The sequence below is a fragment of the Hyla sarda genome, chromosome 6 (genome assembly GCF_029499605.1).
Source record: "Hyla sarda isolate aHylSar1 chromosome 6, aHylSar1.hap1, whole genome shotgun sequence".
NCBI classification, from domain to species: domain Eukaryota; kingdom Metazoa; phylum Chordata; class Amphibia; order Anura; family Hylidae; genus Hyla; species Hyla sarda.
The window spans coordinates 252301430-252321282 of record NC_079194.1 but is presented as its reverse complement, the minus strand read 5'-3'; the positions used below and the strand labels follow the sequence as shown (position 1 = coordinate 252321282).

General features: G+C 44.2%; 1 protein-coding gene across 2 annotated transcripts in view; it reads left to right on the top strand.

Annotated features, from left to right (window-relative positions):
• The window catches only part of PNPLA2 (patatin like phospholipase domain containing 2), a 48012-nt gene that overhangs the window by 6733 nt on the left and 21426 nt on the right, over window positions 1–19853 (top strand). Inside the window, exons 1-2 of one of the 2 annotated variants that reach the window (XM_056526924.1) lie at window positions 4620–4785; window positions 4874–5084. The exons of the other annotated variant lie outside the window; for it this stretch is intronic. Coding sequence (XP_056382899.1) covers window positions 4898–5084 — 187 coding nt within the window. The 5' untranslated portion in view covers window positions 4620–4785; window positions 4874–4897. Of the gene's footprint in view, window positions 1–4619; window positions 4786–4873; window positions 5085–19853 lie in introns of those variants that run through there. 2 annotated transcript variants of the gene reach the window in all.

Sequence of the window (19853 nt, the reverse complement as noted above, 5' to 3'; positions counted from 1 at the left end):
CAAGTTTGCGATGCAGCAAATTTTGCGCGGCAGCTCAAACTCGCAGCGAGAAACTCGCTGTAATCCCCCGCCCGTGTGACTGTACACTAAAAACACTACACTAACACAAAATAAAATAAAAAGTAAAAAAACACTACATATACACATACCCCTACACAGCCCCCTCCCCAATAAAAATGAAAAACGTCTGGTACGCCACTGTTTTCAAAATGGAGCCTCCAGCTGTTGCAAAACAACAACTCCCAGTATTGCCGGACAGCCATTGACTGTCCAGGCATGCTGGGAGTTTTCCAACAGCTGGAGGCACCTTGTTTCAGATCACTGGCATAGAATACCCCTATGTCCACCCCAATGCAAATCCCTAATTTAGGCCTCAAATGCGCATGGCGCTCTCACTTTGGAGCCCTGTCGTATTTCAAGGCAACAGTTTAGGGTCATATATGGGGTATCGCCGTACTCGGAAGAAATTGCCTAACAAATTTTGGGGGCTTTTTCTCCTTTCACCCCTTATAAAAAGGTGAAGTTGGGGTCTACACCAGCATGTTAGTGTAAAAAAATAAATTTTTTACACTAACATGCTGGTGTTGCCCCATACTTTTCATTTTGACAAGAGGTAAAAGGGAAAAACGCCCCCCAAAATTTGTAATGCAATTGCTCCTGACTACGGAGATGTGGGTGCAAAGTGCTCTGGGGGTGCACAACAAGGCCCAGAAGGGAGAGTGCGCCATGTACATTTGAGGTGATTTGCACAGGGGTGGCTGATTGTTACAGCGGTTTTCCCATTTCGGAAACTGCACCCCTCACGGAATGTAATGAGGGGTGCAGTGAGAATTTACACCCCACTGATGTCTGACAGATCTTTGGAACAGTGGGCTGTGCAAATTAAAAATTTTCTACAGCCCACTGTTCCAAAGATCTGACAGACACCAGTGGGGGGTAAATGCTCACTGTACCCCTTGTTACGTTCCTCAAGGGGTCTAGTTTCCAAAATGGTATGCCATGTGGGGGTTATTTTGCTGTCCTGGCACCATAGGGGCTTCCTAAATGCGACATGCCCCCCGAGCAAAATTTGCTCTCAAAAAGCCAAATATGACTCCTTCTCTTCTGAGCATTGTAGTTCGCCCGTAGTGCGCTTCAGGTCAACTTATGGGGTACCTCCATACTCAGAAGAGATGGGGTTACAAATTTTGGGGGGTATTTTCTGCTATTAACCCTTGCAAAAATGTGAAATTTGGGGGGGAAACACACATTTTAGTGGAAAAAGTTTTTTTTTTTTTTACGCGTGCAAAAGTCGTGAAACCCCTGTGGGGTATTAAGGCTCACTTTATTCCTTGTTACGTTCCTCAAGGGGTCTAGTTTCCAAAATGATATGCCATGTGGGTATTTTTTGCTGTCCTGGCACCATAGGGGCTTCCTAAATGCGACATGCCCCCGAGCAAAATTTGCTCTCAAAAAGCCAAATATCACTCCTTCTCTTCTGAGCATTGTAGTTCGCCCGTAGTGCACTTCAGGTCAACTTATGGGGTATTTCCATACTCAGAAGAGATGGGGTTACAAAGTTTGGGGGGTATTTTCTGCTATTAACCCTTGCATAAATGTGAAATTTGGGGAGAAACACACATTTTAGTGACATTTTTTTAAATATTTTTACATATGCAAAAGTCGTGAAACACCTGTGGGGTATTAAGGCTCACTTTATTCCTTGTTACGTTCCTCAAGGGGTCTAGTTTCCAAAATGGTATGCCATGTGTTTTTTTTTTTTTTCCTGTTCTGGCACCATAGGGGCTTCCTAAATGCAACATGCCCCCCAAAAACCATTTCAGAAAAACGTACTCTCCAAAATCCCTGTTATGATTTGGCAGGCTGGAGGTGGATCCTCTGTGTCAGAGAGGGATTGGCGTGGACCGTACCGGTGGACCGGTTCTGAGTAGCTACTGGTATTCAGAGCCCGCCGCAAAGCGGGATGGTCTTGCTGCGGCGGTAGCAACCAGGTCGTATCCACCGGTAACGGTTCAACCTCACTGACTGCTGAGACAGGCACGGTACAAAAGGACAAGGCAAGAGCAAGGTTGGACGTAGCAGAAGGTCAGGGCAGGCAGCAAGGGTCATAGTCAGGGGCAACAGCAGAAGGTCTGGAACACAGGCTATGAACATACACTAAATGCTTTCTCTGGCACAAGGCAACAAGATCCAGCAAAGCAGTGAAGGGGAAGTGAGGTTATATGAGCAGGGAGCAGGTGGAGGCTAATTAGACTGATTGGACCAGGCACCAATCATTGGTGCACTTGCCCTTTAAATCTTAGAGAGCTGGTGCACGCCCTAGAGAGCGGAGCCGCGCGTGCCAGAACGTGACAGCCGGGGACCGGGACGGGTAAGTGGCTTGGGATGCGATTCGCGAGCGGGCGCGTCCCGCTATGCGAATCGCATCCCCGTCGTCAGTGTCAGTGCAGCGCTCTCGGTCAGCGGGTCTGACCTGGGCGCTGCTGAGAGAGAGACGCCGTGAGTGCTCCGGGGAGGAGCAGGGACCCGGAGCGATCGGCGTAACAATCCCATTGTCGCTTCTTCGCTTCTGAGCCCTCTACTGCGCCCGCCGAACACTTTATATAGACATATGAGGTATGGCCTTACTCGAGAGAAATTGGGCTACAAATACAAGTAAACATTTTCTCCTTTTACCCCTTGTAAAAATTCAAAAATTGGGTCTACAAGAACATGCGAGTGTAAAAAATGAAGATTGTGAATTTTCTGCTTCACTTTGCTGCTATTCCTGTGAAACACCTAAAGGGTTAAAATGCTGACTGAATGTCATTTTGAATACTTTTGGGGGGTGCAGTTTTTATAATGGGGTCATTTATGGGGTATTTCTAATATGAAGACCCTTCAAATCCACTTCAAACCTGAACTGGTCCCTGAAAAATACTGAGTTTGAAAATTTTTTAAAAAATTGGAAAATTGCTGCTGAACTTTGAAGCCCTCTGGTGTCTTCCAAAAGTAAAAACTCATCAATTTTATGATGCAAATATAAAGTAGACAGTGTATATGTGAATAAAAAAAAAAAAAAATTTTGGAATATCCATTTTCCTTACAAGCAGAGAGCTTCAAAGTTAGAAAAATGCAAAATTTTCAATTTTTTCATCAAATTTTGGAATTTTTCACTAAGAAACAATGGAAGTATCGACAAAATTTTACCAATAACATAAAGTAGAATATGTCATGAAAAAACAATCTCGGAATCAGAATGAAAGGTAAAAGCGTCTTAGAGTTATTAATGCTTAAAGTGACAGTGGTCAGATGTGCAAAAAATGCTCTGGTCCTAAGGTTTAAAATGGCCTGGTCCATAAGGGGTTAAAAACTGTCCTGATCCTTAGCCCATATATAGGCTCAGCCGCAGTTTTCTAAAATTGCAGCGTGCTGAGGGTAGGGCGTTTTTTCATGAAATTTTGATGTTTTTCCTCCCTTAGACTTCTAAAAAGAAGAAGAAAAATTAAATGAGTGTTTAATATTGTTCCTTAACCCCCCCCCCCCCTTCCTTGAGTCACATGATAAAAGAATCATGTGATTTGCAATGATAAAAAAAAACTAAAATAAACACAGGAGATGAAGCGCCAAAGTATGAACGCTTATACTCATACACACTATTTTGTTTTTTTTGGGGGGGAACACCACAAAAACAGCATCTTGAAGGTGAAGAATTAAGGGGCCATTTTTCCTGACAGGAAGTTGTGTAGCCCTGTCAGTGTGGTGTTGTCTAAGCAGCTCCCCGACTCCTCCCTCTTCTACAAGACCACATATCATCCTCTGCTGTCTCAGGAGGTGTGGCTGGATCTTGTCTCTGAGCTCTAGCCCCGCCCCCTGAGTGATGTCACCACCTCTGACCAGTCTTTCCAGCCTACATCATCATCTCCCAGCCTTATGTTCATAAACATATGTAGGGGAGATTTATGAAAACCTGTGCACAGGAAAAGTTGTCCTGTTGCCCATAGCAACCAATCAGATCGATTATTTTGCCTTTTTAAAAATGAAAGGAGCAATCTAATTGGTTTATACGGACAATTGGTCAACTTCTCCTCTGCGCAGGTTTTGCTAAATGTTTCCTTCTATCTTTATTGGGGCATTTAGAAAAGATTGAGCTGTTTCCAGCATGATGCTTTGTGATAAAGGATTTCAGGAGGAGCAGACAGGGAATGTATGCAGCAGGTGCTGCAATTTCACTGATTGTCATAGTCTGCTGTCAAATGAGAAGCTCTGCCACAGCTATGGGCTGGGAACCGGCCCATAATAAGGCAATGACGCCAGTTGGGTGCCATCCGGATCTGTCATGCAACACTTCTGAACGGAATCCGCAGTGTAAATGTGAACAGGGCCTGACGACTGTTATCACGGGGGGGGGGGGGTCATCCCGGGGGGGGGGGGTCATCCCGCTGGACGAAGACTTGTAAACATCGTGTGACCCCTCCGAGTAGGACAAAAGTTCCAGCAGTGACAGCAGAAGAAAGGCGCAACCCCCGGGACACAAAGCAGGCCCCGCCCACACGTGAGGGTGTAGCTCATTGTCGGCCGCTGATTGGCTGAGCGGCTGTGACGTCTCCACCCCGGGGAGCGCGCTGATTGGTCGGTGCGCTGTGTGACGTCTGCGCTGCCTCCCATAATAAAATACCAGGAATTAGATAGAAAACAAGGTGCAGGGGCCGGGACACGCCGAGTATATAAGGCAGCGGCGGGGATCGGGACACGCTGAATATATTAGGTATCGGCTGAGACAGGTTGTGATCGCTGATCGAGCAGGTAACTGACAGGGCGATGTGATGGGGTGAGGGGTGATGCCGCCGGGTATGGGGTGATGCCTGACGTGTCGCCTTCTCTTCCTGTGCAGCACAGAGTACACAGGACTCCGGACATGTTTCCCCTGGATTCCCCCTGGAACATTTCTTTTGCCGGCTGTGGATTCCTGGGGATCTATCACATCGGAGTCGCCAGTTGTCTGAAGGAACATGCGCCATTTCTGGTGGAAAATGCCAGAAACATCTATGGAGCGTCCGCCGGAGCCCTGACTGCTTCTGCGCTGGTGAGCGGAGCCTGCCTGGGTGAGTGTATCCACATGGAGCAGAACTACAACTCCCAGCATGCCCTGACAGCTGCAGGCTACTGGGAGGATCGTGATATGACTGTCCGAGCCTTTCCCTACCAGTGTGCCTCCAGCTGTTGTAAAACTACAACTCCCAGCATGCACTGACAGCCGCATACTGCTGGGTGTTGTAGTATAGCAACAGCAGGAGAGCCACAGGGTAGGGATCAGTGGTGCAGGATTGGGGTAGGACTATCCTTGTGTTTCCCAACCTGGGGACCTCCAGCTGTTGCAAAACTACAACTCCCAGGCATGCTGGGAGTTGTAGTTTTGCAACAGCTGGAGGCACACTGGTTGGGAAACACTGCTGTCTAGAGATCATTCAGACACAATTTGTTAGGTTGTATTCCCATTGCTGCGTTTGTGTTTAGTAGTGTGTTTGGGTTTAGATAACTTGAATTTGTTGGGAGAGATAGAGAGAATATATATATATATTATATAATTTTTTTTTTTTTTTCATAAATTGAAAAAATATAACACAAACAAACAATTCTATATCTATATATTTTTTTTAATAAGAAATCTTTAAAAAAAATTATTTTTTAAAGATTTCTTATTAATTAAAAAAAATAGATATAGAAATTAGAGATGAGCGAACTTACAGTAAATTCGATTCGTCACAAACTTCTCAGCTCGGCGGTTGCTGACTTATCCTGCATAAATTAGTTCAGCTTTCCGTTGGGCTGGAAAAGGTGGATACAGTCCTAGGAAAGAGTCTCCTAGGAATGTATCCACCTTTTCCAACCCACGGGAGCACCGGAATTTAAACATTCAATTCTTTCAAAAAGTACAATGCCAGCAGGTAGGCTCGAGGCTAGAATTGCAGGGGATCATGACGGGGGAAGCTATCTGTGTATTGTGTTAATACAGTGGGTACTATGGTGATGGGGTCACTGTAACTGGGAGCAAGGATGCGCCGTAATTAAATAGCGCATTGAGAGTGCGGCGGTACCCGTTACTGGATAAAAAATAAACTGAGGAAGATATTAAAACAAAAAACATATCTTCCACTACTAACCATTAAGTGCAACTGATCTTTTTAACTTGTTGAGGGGTTATTGAGAGTTTTTAAGGAAGAAGTATAATAAAGATTTGTTTTTATGGGGGGTTCTTAGTAAGGGGTTTTTCCAGAAATGGGGTCACCCCTTAAAGGTTGTGATAGATCCACCTATACAAAGCATTTGCCGTTCTGCTGTGGACATCTGACCTCCCGTCCTGCTGCCTAAGCAGAGCTATCTATATACAGGCTGAACGCTTCTGTATACTTCAGTCTACTCAGCTTCCCACCGCCAGGTCACCATGTGAATTACACCCCTGTATTGTTCTGGTGACTGTCAGGGCTCGGTCACTTCTGTGCTATAGTCATAGCAGTGATCACAAACATTGTTATTGAGCTGCTAAAACATAACCTGTGTAAGTTAGATGCATTTATTCAGGGCTGGGGGAAGGATTTTTCACTACATAGGCAAAGAAGCATTCTGATGCCCCCCACACCCCATCAGTCACCTGCCTCTCCCCTAGCCACTCTGGCAATACAGCCATAATGTGAAGCCTTGCCACCAGTCCACAACCCCCACAGCCTAATCCATTCTGGTTCAACCAATGCTCACCTGAAGTAAAGTGTCCAACTCTCCTGCCAATGAGTGGTTGAGGATTCAGTGTTTTCCACCCCTACAGGCTCGGTGCCCTGAGGCAGCTGCCTTATGGTAGCACCGGCCCTGCATTTATTTCATCATCTTTAAGTAATGAAATGGTCATATAAATGAAGAAACCTTTAACTCTTAAAGGGCTTGTCTGGAGTAAAATAAATTTACCTTGGTAAGAATTACTGAGACCTTCACACTCCATTAGCCGGAGCGGTCAGAGGCTGGAGGTCCCACTGCTCATATGTTACGCCAGTCTTTTCCAACCAGTGTGCATCTACCTGTTGCAAAACTACAACTCCCAGCATGCCCGGACAGCCAAAGGCTGTCCGGGCATGCTGGGAGTTGTAGTTTTGAAACAGCTGGAGTCACCCTGGTTTTAGAAAGCTGGATCGGTTACTATTTTTTTTCTTTGGACTGTTTTTAGTACATTGCGTCCACTGTCCTTTCTCTGAGCAGTGTTTGCTTCCAGGGGCGTCCAAGTTGGCCATGTGATGGCTAAAATAAGTGACACTTGAGTAGGGTAGTCACATAGTACCTGGACCTTTAGGAAGCTGAGTTCTGGCGTAGATGCAGCTAGGTTATTATATTACAATTATGACTAATATGGCAGAATAATAATAGTCCAGAATAACTAGAATATCTAGGTCACTGTGTGAACCGGAGCTGCGCATAGAGTGCTCACCATCTGGGAATGGGGCGTCAAGTCATAGGGTTGATGTCAATGGCTTCTCCCTGCCAGCCTTGGGTATGGGGGGGGGGGGGGGGGTGTTAGGGAGTTATGAACACAGTGCTCTCTGCTGACACCTCTGTCCATATCAGGAGCTGCTCAGAGTAAACACACATCCCCCCCCCCCCCCCCCCATAACAAACATATCCTGCTCTGGATGGTTCCTGACACGAGCAGAGAGCACTGTGGTCAGGCTGAAAATAACTATACAACTTCCTCTGTAGTATACAGCAGCTGATAAGTACTGGAAGGATTATGATTATAATTTTTTTTTTTACAAATCTGTTTAACTTTCTGGCACCAGTTGATTTGAAATAATTTTGTTTTTCCACTGGAGTACCCTTTTTAATTGTACCACAGGGCTTTTATTCAGAATAACCCTTTGGAGTACATTCACACTGGTGGATTTAGATCATCTGCAGCAGATTACGTGGGGTTTGTGGAAGATCTGCAGCAGCTCAAACTTGCAGGGAAAACTCAGTGTAAAAGTTTTTTCTTCTAAATTCACCTGTGTGAACATACCCTTAAAGTATATCCATTCCTTACTTATCACCCGTACAGGGCATTATGTCTAGTAGATAAAGAGATTTGTTTTGCGAAATTTCTGCCACTGTCCCCCCTGCATTGGCCTTGCAGCAATTCACCTTCAGCAGTAACACTGTAACAACCCCACTGAGCTATATAGGAGGGGGTTTTGTTTATCTTGCAAGTCCTCGTTCTGCAACTTCTGATCATACCCTGTAAAACAGTGGTCTCAAACTGTGGCCCTCCAGATGTTGCAAAACTTCAACTCCCAGCATGCCCGGACAGCCTTTGGCTGTCCGGGCATGCTGGGAGTTGAAGTTTTGCAACATCTGGAGGGCCACAGTTTGAGACCACTGCTGGAAAAGATGCAAAAGGAATCTTCCTGGTAAGGTGACCCCCCCCCCCTCAAGTTTAGGAGATGGTAACTCGGACAGAAGTGAAGTTGACAGCACTATTAGTGTACTGTCCCTTATCGCTTTATTCTGACAGATTATCTTCATGCCACTGTATATTGCCCAGTGACACAGCATTGAGGACACACAGCGCCAGACTTTGTACCATGTTCTAAAGTACAGGAATAAATACATTTATTTTTTATTTATTTAGTAACTGGATAAAAGGTTGGCGTGCCAAGTATATTTATGAAGGGATGAGCAGGAGCACCTGGCTCCCGATGAGTTAATACAGCATCCATTGCTACCACATAATGTCTGATATAGACCTCCGGGGGAGATTTATCAAAACCTGTGGAGAGGCTGAGTTGCCCATAGCAACCAACGTTTTTCATAGGCCTTGTTAAGAATGTGAAGTGATCGGACCGGTTGCTATGGGCAACTCTGCCTTTCCACAGGTTTTGATAAATCTCCCCCGGAGGTCTATATCAGACATTATGTGGTAGCAATGGACGCTGCATTAACTCATCGGGAGCCAGGTGGGGCCCCCCCCCCCCCCCCCCGTGTCTGCAGACTGGATGCTGGTAGATTAGATTAGACTGGACAGGTGATGAGCAGTGCTGGTAGATTAGACTGGACAGGTGATGAGCGGACACCGTGTGTAATCCCGGCTGTCACCTGCCTGTAACCCTACACCTGCCGCAGCCAGGTGACAAGTGCTGCCAGAAGCTTCCTCTAACATGACCTCTCTTGCTTTACATAATGGGGCCATGAGTGTTGAGTTAAATGCAGTAAACTGCACAAAGACCTCCCCATAACAGGGGTTTACATGGATGTAAGAATAGTGCGAACTACATGTTTTATACCCTTAGTAAAGACTTTATGAACTGCCTGTTCACTTGTCTTTTATGAAGTTGTGTTGGAAGCAGAAAAAGTGGTCAAGCTTTTAAAGGGGTACTCCGCCCCTAGACATCTTATCCCCCTATTCAAAGGATAGGGGATAAGATGTCTAATTGCGGGGGTCCCGCGGCTGGGTCTCCCTGCTGCACCCGGTGTTCGTTTTAGAGTGTTGGGTGCAGCGCCAGAGGCTCAGGATGTCACGGCCACCGCCCTCAATGCAAGTCTGGGAGGGGACATGACAGATGTCACTCCCCCTCCCATAGACTTGCATTGAGGGGGTGTGGCTATGACGTCACAAACCTTCGCCCTGCATCGCCAGTCATCCGGCACAGAGTGAAGTTCACTCCATGCCCTGGATGTCTGGGTTGCCGCAGCTGAGATCATGTTGGGGGGGGGGGGGGGGCAGGACCCCCCCCTCCCCCCATGATCAGACTTCTTATCCCCTAATCAAAGGATAGGGGATAAGATGTCTAGGGGCGGAGTATCCCTTTAAGGAATGGAGGGACTTTGGGCGAACTGTCATGGCTAGACTGGGTCAAAACATCTGAAAACGTGGTGATTAGTACTTGTGAAAAAATGTGTAAGGTAGAGAAACTGAACCAAGGCAGAAGGGTACTGCCTACCTAGACATTCTTAAAGACAGAGCTTAGGGGGATTTAACTTTTGGCTGTTTGACCATTTTTAACCCCCTTCCCACAACGTGTGCAATCCCGCCAGCTCCCGCAAACATTTTGTCACAGCTTTCAGAGCGAGACACTCAACCCCCCCCCCCCCTTGTGCCATTTCATCAGCCCCCTGTGGCATTTCAGAGGTTTGCAGGACCAGCTGTATGTTCTTTACAGCCCGCTCCCGTAAGCTTTATATCTAGTCCTGCGGGATCCCAATGCAGTCCTCTACCTTATACTACCCAAATCTCAATCCAATGATCTGAGTCCATCCCACGATCTATAGTATCTTCTTCCAACCTCTTGGCATTGACTGTACAGGAAGGTCCTGAAGATCTGCACCTTAACAGATCGGAGCTGCTTTGGCAATCTAATCATTATATACTGTATGGCCTCTAATACTATGGACACAAATGTATCTGGCGCATTTCAGTGGGACAGTCTACAAGATCTCCCCTGTTGATGCTGATCCTGGTTTGGAGACGCTCTGCAGTTTACAGCTCCTTGGTCAAAATGGTGTTTGACGAGATCAGTACTGCAGCTTAGTGATCTAGTGTTTTTAGTCGGTTAGAAAAAGAGGAAGGAAGGGGACTATAAACGGCGCACAACGTGTTCTTTTTACCATTTCCCTACCAACACAGTGAACTTTGACACAATTCAGTATATGAAATGGTATTGGCATGGATACAGAGTAGCGGGCATATACTGGCTAACCAGGGCAGCAGTAATCCATGGTACATATAATGGATTTGCTGCAGATGTTACCAGTCACAATACAGTATACGCACTGGGAATCTATATACTAAAATGGTGGACTGCCTTGAAATACAGGTTTATCTTACACCTTGTGAATTAAATGGTCATACACTGTCAATGGCTAACAGTCTCTCCAGACTTTCTATATTCATATGCATGCTTGGCTCAGCTGAACATCCATGTATGTAGAAATGAGAGGCACTTGGACTGCTGGCTGTTAATAAAACTCCTCCCATTGCTTAAGGATAAGGCAGTTGAAATCCAACATGCCTGATCCTCATCTACCCCGATATCATCTGTCCAAAGGAAGTCTGAAGACTGCCATATACATGAGGAGATCTGGTCCGTGCAAAAGCCCGAACACTCATCTATTCATATCTTCAGCATTTGTTAGGAATGTTCCCGGCATGCACATCATAGGAACATACGCCGAGCGTGTCCTCTTGTCATACGCTGGACTGGTATGCTTTTTAGCATTTCCATTTTAGGCTGTATCTTCAAGAAATTCTTTCTGTTTATGAGAATTTTAGTGCTCCTACACTAAAGTTGATAAAACTTTGGGCAAAAAAGACGGAAAAAAAAACATGAAATTTAACAATGAGCGATTGTATTTTCCTCTGGAGGACGACATCGGCAAGATCAGTACATACCTTAGCTGTCAGGCTCATAGCCGTAGCTGTCAGGCTCATAGCCGTAGCTGTCAGGCTCATAGCCGTCACTCCTGACCTGCAGGGCTGCTATTTATTTACTTATTACAAAATTCCTTTTCAGTTCCACATCTTAAACATATGACCTACGGTATATGGATTCCGTATAGTATTTGTTTTTTAAAGTATTTTTATATCTTGATGCTGGATGTTTTATAATGCAATCATATGATGTCATCCCTGGGCGCCGGTCAGTACTAATGACCACACATTGGGTCTATGTTAGACACGTCTGTATCATGCCGGTTTGTACGTTGCGAAAGGGTCAGACCCGAAACAAGTTTGTTTTAAGGCTCATTGGAATAAAGGACTTTATCTTAACCTACACTATATATATATTTTCCTGAATAACCCCTTTAATATACTGCCCCATGAGAAGCTCTGCTGTTTTTTTGTTTTGCCTTAGTACTACCTGTAAAAATAATTGTCAGACAGATTTTCCTTCATGACGTAATTACCACGTCCCTTGTGACATCACGGCCATGCCCATCAATGCAAGTCTATGGGAGGGGGCGTGACGGCCGTCACGCCCCCTCCCATAGACTTGCATTGAGGGGACGTGGCCATGACATCACGAGCCTCCGGACCCAAATCGCCAGTCATCCGGCATAGAGTGAAGTTGGCTCCGTGGACTGGATGACTGGTGTTCTGCAGCCGAGATCATACGGGTCCTGCCTTTTGGATAGGGGAGAAAATGTCTAGGGGTGGAGTTCCCCTTTTAAGGATCCTCGGATTCCTTCTGAGCTACCGTGATGGTCAGTAACTATGGAATATAATGTGTATGGCTGTCTACAAAGTGACAGTCGTTCAGGCATCTAATGTGTATGTTACATGTGTGTTACACTTTCCAGGACTGATATTATGGCAGCTGTTGTTTGTTTGAGGCTACAATAAGGGATTTAACTCTGTTTGCTCCTCCAATAAGACCCTGCATCCACCCCTGCCTCCCTCCAGTAATGGATGTGCATTACCATAGACGCGTGTACACCAGGCTCTTGTTGCTGAGCAGGAGTGTAGACTGGGGGCCCTGCTTCTTATCTATACGGAAGGTAACTGGCAGTCACTAAACTCTCATAACCTCTGTTTTAACCCCCACCTCCCCGTACAGTAACTGAATGCTATAGAACAGGGCTGAGCCTGAAATCTGAACTACTGAAGCCTAGAACATGTGTGAATGTTTACTATGTATCTGTCTTATGGGTTTGTTACTTATCACGGTGTTCAGACTTGGAGGAATTGTTGCAGGTTTGTCATATATAGTTTATTTATTTTCCCTGCACATGAGGGTTTCCTGCAAAAATCTATAATCTGCGGTGGGGAAAAAGCTGTAGGAAATGACTAAAAGTATGTGTGTGTGTGTGTGTGTGTATATATGTATGTATGTGTGTGTGTGTGTATATATATATATATATATATATATATATATATATATATATATATATATATATATATATATATATATATATATATATATATATATATATATATTTTTCTATCTCTACAATAGAGATAATGCCTTTTCAATGAATGACCATCCTGGCTTGGCATCGGGTTATAGAATGACACTGGCATCTGGGTTCTTGGGAGGCAGGCTGACTGTATCTCCCGATATTACATTGTGTAATGCACACATACAGTATATATGTGTGTGGTCGCTAGTAGACTGTTTGGACCCTAAATGACCCCCCCCCCCCCCCCCCTGTTGGGTGTACTTGAGGTATTCCCTCACAAACTGAATAGACAGCTGTGGGGGGGCCTTATTAGGGTTATCGCCATTCCCCAGTCTACCATAGTGGACAGGACCAACACACAGGGAGCCTCTTCCCTTTATACACACAAGGATTTACATTGATCTCAGTACTTGGGGCGGGGAGGTGAAATGGCCTGGATTGGCACATTCCTGTTAAAGCAGCTTATATCTCTGAAAACAAAAGATCAGTCAGTTGACATCAAACATGGCTGCTCCCAACCCCCCCCCTCTCCCCCCCCCCATTCCATCATGACTACTACAAGCATGTAGTATAGGCCGCCACTCGAGATGGGATCTCCATACGGGGGGCCTCCGAGGGTCTGAGCCATTACATCTTTTACATCCCATCCCTCTCCTGATGATCCATGATGGGGGGGGGGGGGAGGGAAACGCGTCGAGTTGCTGTTGACATCTTTTGGGACAGATATCTGTTTTGAGTATACACTTTATAGATCACTTAATATCTACTGTATTTAACAAGGTTACTTGTTCACATTATGATATATCTATTTTGTGACGCTGGCTGTGAATGGGGCTGTGTTCTGTGGCACTTGATATATAGATAACTGCATGGAGTAATATTTCCGATGCATATAGGATCATCCTAATGGTGTGAGTGAGGCCTCTTCAGGCGTAAGCTCGGTCGTACCACGTGAGTATGGACAGTACTGCCTCACTACACTATACTCTTCAGGGGTTACCACATACTCCTTGAGTGCCCTCATGTACAAGTGCCCTTCAGTCATTACTCAGCTGTGAGTCACACACTCTGCTGCCCGGCCGAGTGCCCTTCTGCCAACTAAGTCTTAAGTCAATTGTGAAGCCGCCACCTTCATTGCATCCTTGGGCGATACTCCGTCGCTATTTTATGAAACACAATCCATGCCGTTGATCTTGTACTAAAACTGTATCCCATCCAAGAACATGTCTTATGCCAAATGTATTTCTGCAGGGTACAGTTCTGGGGACACTGGGGGAGATTTATCAAAACCAGTGCAGAGGAAGAGTGGTGCAGTTGCCCATAGCAACCAATCAGATTGCTTCTTTCATTTTCCACAGGCCTCTAAAGAGGCCTGTGGAAAATGAAAGAAGCAATCTGGTTGCTATGGGCAACTGCACCACTCTTCCTCTGCACTGGTTTTGATAAATCTCCCCCACTGTGTACAAATGCCCAGAGGGACATCTCACTGAATGACGTGATTGGTGTAGGTGAGGGCATGTGGGAAGACGCAGGCTATGGTTACGTACTGGATTTCCAAAACTTGGTTTCTTTTAGCACTTGAAGAAGCTTGCTAATTCACTCCTGGAGTCCACATGGAACGTTAACACCCCCCCCCCCTTTCTGCTGACTCATTGAGGCTTGGACTCCATAAGACCTCCAAAGGGGTATAAGGGGTATATCTGCATGGATTAGACAATCTATTTTTTTCTTGCATGTCCCACAGATGCTGGATTGACACTTCCTGATTTTATCCTAAAATTTTAAGGAGAGATCAGGAATGGTACTTAAGGGTATGTTCACACGACTGAATTTCTGTGCGGAATTCTGCCATAAATCCCACCGAAACTTACTGCCCATTGATTTCAATGGGATTCTGCAGTCCCATTCAGAAATTTTTTATTTTTTTTCTCTGCAGAAATGGAGCAGTCTTATAGAGGGACACATATCAATGTTTATGTATTCTTTTTTTTTTTAGTAATTTTTTCCTTTTTTTTTTGCTTATGTGTGACTTATTTATCAACTGGTTTCAGCCTGTTGATAATTTTCTTTCACGTAAGCAATTTTTCCTTTTTTACTTTGGTAGTAGCTTTTTCTGCTCCATGTTTGAGCTGGAGTAAATTTAGTCAATTTTTAACGCTGTTGCGACTTTTTTTTGCGCAGTTGCGACTGTCGCAGTTAATAAATACCTGACTACCCGTAGTCCATTTTAAAATTATTACTACATAGTAAATTTTAGGAAAACTTGCTTTTCTCGCTTTCCAGTCAAAATGTCGCACGAAAAATCGTGTAGTCGCAGTTGCGACAATTTTGCGACAATTATAGTAAAGAAAACCTGACTAAACCCGTTGATAAATGTCCATAATAGTCCCTGGCAGAATTCCACAATTCAGTTCAGCTCAAATTCCATTCGGCAAAGCTTGCTAAACTGCAGAAACTCTGTTGTGTGAACATAGCCTAAAGGTCTATTCATATGGCAGAATTTCTGCTTGCGGGATTCCACCTCAAATTAAAGCCAATAGACTTCTATGGGATTCCGCACTCCCATTCACACTTCTGAATTTCCGCTTGCGCTAATATGAGGCGGAATTATGCAAGCAGAAATTCTGCCATGTGAATTGACCCTGAGCGGGGATTAGTGTAGGTGAACAGGTTTTTACACCTTTAGTTAGTGTTGGTGATGTGTACGGGCACCAGATTTATTAAATGGCGCGGTGCATGTGACAAATATGGTGCAAATACACATATTTTTTTTTACTCCACTTTGTATGTTTTCTCCTCTGCAACCTTTTAACTGGTTTGGCCAAAATGTGCAACTTTTTACAAATCTCTGATAAATCAATTATCGCTACATTAAAGTTACTACAAGACCCTTTTTTTTTATTTATTTTCCTTTTGTAAACTAAAATGGTCAGGAAAAGTCGCAAGTTTAAAATGAGACAAATCGTGCAACAAATTAACCCAATAAAACAGGTAAATCATTAAAAAAAAAAAATAATAATTCCCCTCCCGGTGTTGCTGTGAGGAGGGAGTGATGGTTGCGCTGCCCTTCATTGCCTGGCATACCCACATGCTGAGGGTAGGGTTTGACCTTTTGGTGGTAAGGTATATAAACTCTTTCTTTTCACCTGTCTGGAACAGTATTTAGGAGACAAGGGGGAGACTTGTCAAAATAAATGTAGAAAATAATGGTGGTTTTTGGGTGGGGGGGATAGGGGGTTTATTTACCTGTTGCCTCTCCTTAAAGGGGTACTCCCATGGAACCTTTTTTTTTTTTTTTTTATTTTTTTTTTTTTAACTGGTGCAAGAAATTTAAACAGATTTGTAAATTACTATAAAAAAAAAAAATTTCATCCTTATACTATAGAGGAAATGGGTTTTCTTTTTGGAACACAGAGCTCTCTGTGGACATCATGAGCACAGTGCTCTCTGCTGACATCTCTGTCCATTTTAGGAACTGTCCAGAGCAGAATGTTTGCTATGGAGAACTGTACAGTTCTTAAAAATGGGATATATATATGTATGTATGTATGTATGTAATAAAAAAAATCTCCGTTCCCAGAAACAGCACCTCCACCTGTCCATGGGTTGTGTGTGGTATTGCAGCTTAGTCCTGTTGAATGGAGCAGAACTGTAATGCCAGACACAACCCATGAACAGATGTGGTCCAATTTCTGGGGGTGAAAAATTGGCCATGGATTTTATGCATCTGCCCAATTCCTTAAACACACAGGGGTTTGTTCTCCTATTGCTACTTCTCTTATAGGGACATTGAGGAGTTTCTAGTTGCTCCCAATCGCCTGTTGTCAGTACAGGTCACTCTTACAGACATGTGTTTCCCCAACCGGGGTGCCTCCGGCTGTTGCAAGACTACAACTTCGTAGTTTTGCAACAGCTGGAGGCACCCCAGTTGGGGAAACACTGATGTACATAGAAGTACAGCCATATTACAAGGCACTGACCCCCAGGGCTCACTATATAACTTTAATCTCTTTCTGAAGGATTTATGCAGATCCTTGTCATGATCACATGGGTTTAGTTTACATCCCTCTTCTAAATTCCTGAGGTAGGCGGTGGGGAGAAGGTTAATAAATACCCAGCATAACTCTAAAATGAGGCATCTGAGGAGCAGAGGCGCTCGCTCATATTTCTGCTATCGCTGGATTCTGGACATGCCGTACTGAGTTTATAACAGATACTGAGAACTATAGCCGCCTAGCATGGCTAAAAAAACCTACTGTACCCTCTAACATCGTTTTTTGTATACAATGGACTCGTATCACATGGATCCTGAACATGGTGCTAAAGGGGTACACCGGCGGAAAGCATTTTATTTATGTAACTTTTTTTTTTTTTTTTTTTTTTTTTTTTTTTTAAATCAACTGGTGCCAGAAAGTTAAACAGATTTGCAAATTACTTCTATTAAAAAAATCTTAATCCTTCCGGTACTTATTGGCTGCTCAATACTACAGAGGAAATTCTTTTCTTTTTGGGACACTGAGCTCTCTGCTGACATCATGACCACAGTGCTCTCTGCTGACACCTCTGTGCATTTTAGGAACTGTCCAGAGTTGGAGAAAATCTCCATAGCAAACATATGCTGCTCTGGATAGTTCCTAAAAGGGACAGAGGTGTCAGCAGAGAGCACGGTGTTCCAAAAAGAAGAATTTCTTCTGTAGTATTCAGCAGCTAATAAGTACTGGAAGGATTATGATTTTTACATTTATATATAAATGTAAAAATCTTAATCCTTCCAGTACTTATTAGCTGCTGAATACTACAGAAGAAATTCTTCTTTTTGGAACACAGTGCTCTCTGCTGACACCTCTGTCCATTTTAGGAACTATCCAGAGTAGGAGCAAATCCCCATAGAAAACCTATCCTACTTTGGACAGAGGTGTCAGCAGAGAGCACTGTGGTCAGACTGGAAAGGAAATTGAAAAAGAGAAGAACTTTCTGTGGAGCAATAGCAGCTAAGTACTGGAAGGATTAAAAAAAGGAGTATCCCTTTTTTAAAGGAATGGTCTCCTCTTCACATCCTCTCTGTATGGATGGATGTCTGAGCCAAGATGGAGAGCTGCATGGCATAACCCTACATTGCCCCTATAGTGGCTTCTTGGCTGATGGCGACTTCAGTTGTATGTTCAGGATCACATCAATGGCGGTCTTCTTTCCCAATGAGCCTCCATAATCTTGGAGTATCTGGGTTGTCTAAGGTGCTTATGGGGGGGCTGTGACATTTTGACCACCCTTTTCTATCCATTGTTATGTAATACAGATGTATAGTAGGATACAATGTTAAGCTGGTGCAGTAATAGGACTAACTCACTGGCATTTTCACCCAATTACAATTGTTGGGTCTGCAGATCTGGATTATGGGCCTAATACCCGCTCAGCTGAAAGTGGTATAATGGATCCTTTATGAATGCACATTAATCCGACGGACTGCTACGAGCTGGTATTGTCTCACTCAGCGGCTCACAAGCCATGACATAACATTATATAGTGCACTTCCATGGTATATTCAGTGGGACCTTCTTTACCTTGGAGGTCTCTAGTCAGAATATCTAAATAAATATATATCCCCTAACCTACTGCTATCCCCCCCCCCCCATGCTTTCTATAGAAGTGAGTGAGACGGCTGCGGCCATGTGTATATAGCTTGCCCCTGGCACTTAGCCAGCACGCTCAGCAACTTTTCTTAGAAATCAGTTTCCTAGAAGTGTTTACGGCGTAGAGGAGATCTAATAGAACGAGGAGCTTTTACTTCACATGACTGTTTGCCTTGTACCTTCTTATTCAGTGCTATCTGCTGTTTGTTTGCCCACATACTGCTGGTTTCTATGGAAAATGTGTAGATATAGAACCTGCTACAATAGAGAGAGAGAGATTTTATTTTTATTTTTTTTCCTCCTGTAAAATATAAATTTATAATATATTACTAGGGGCCAATTACAAAGACACCCATCTGTGATCAAGACCTTTTTGAATGCGGCACTGTACACTGTACTCAATCGCTATAGCACAGATCTATAGCATTATTAAAGGAGTAAAAGGTTGGTGCATTAAAATGATGGGGCTGGGGGAGAAAGTGTGCAAGTGGGTAAGTAACTGGCTCAATGATAGGAAACAGAGGGTGGTTATTAATGGTACTTATTCTGATTGGGTGACTGTTACTAGTGGGGTACCACAGGGGTCTGTCTTGGGTCCTGTCCTATTTTAATATATTTAATGACCTTGCAGAGGGGTTGAATAGTAAAGTAGCAATCTTTGCAGATGACACTAAACTCTGTAAAGCGGTAAACACAATAGAGGACAGTGCACTGTTACAAATGGATCGGGATAGGTTGGAGGTTTGGGCTGGGAAGTGGCAGATGAGGTTCAACACTGATAAATGTAAGGTAATGCACATGGGGAGGAAAAATCCGGGCTGGGATTATGTATTAAATGGGAGAACACTTGGGACGACTGACATGGAAAAGGACTTGGGAGTCTTAGTTAACAGTAAATTTAGCTGTAGTGACCAGTGTCGGGGTGACCACACATAGAATACTGTGTACAGTACTGGGCCCCAGTGTACAAGAAAGATTTAGTGGAGCTGGAAAGGGTTCAAAGACGGGCAACCAGGGTAATACGGGGAATGGGAGGACTACAGTACCCAGAAAGATTATCAGAATTAGGGTTATTTAGTATAGAAAAAAGAAGACTTAGGAGCGACCTAATAACTATGTATAAATATATCAGGGGGCAGTACAGAGATCTCTCCCATGATCTATTTATACCCAGGACTCTATCTATAACAAGGGGGCATTCCCTACGTCCAGAGGAAAGAAGGTTTCTACACCAGCACAGACGGGGATTCTTTACTGTAAGAGCAGTGAGACTGTGGAATTCTCTCCTGGAGGAGGTGGTCATGGTGAACTCTGTGTAATAGAGTTCAA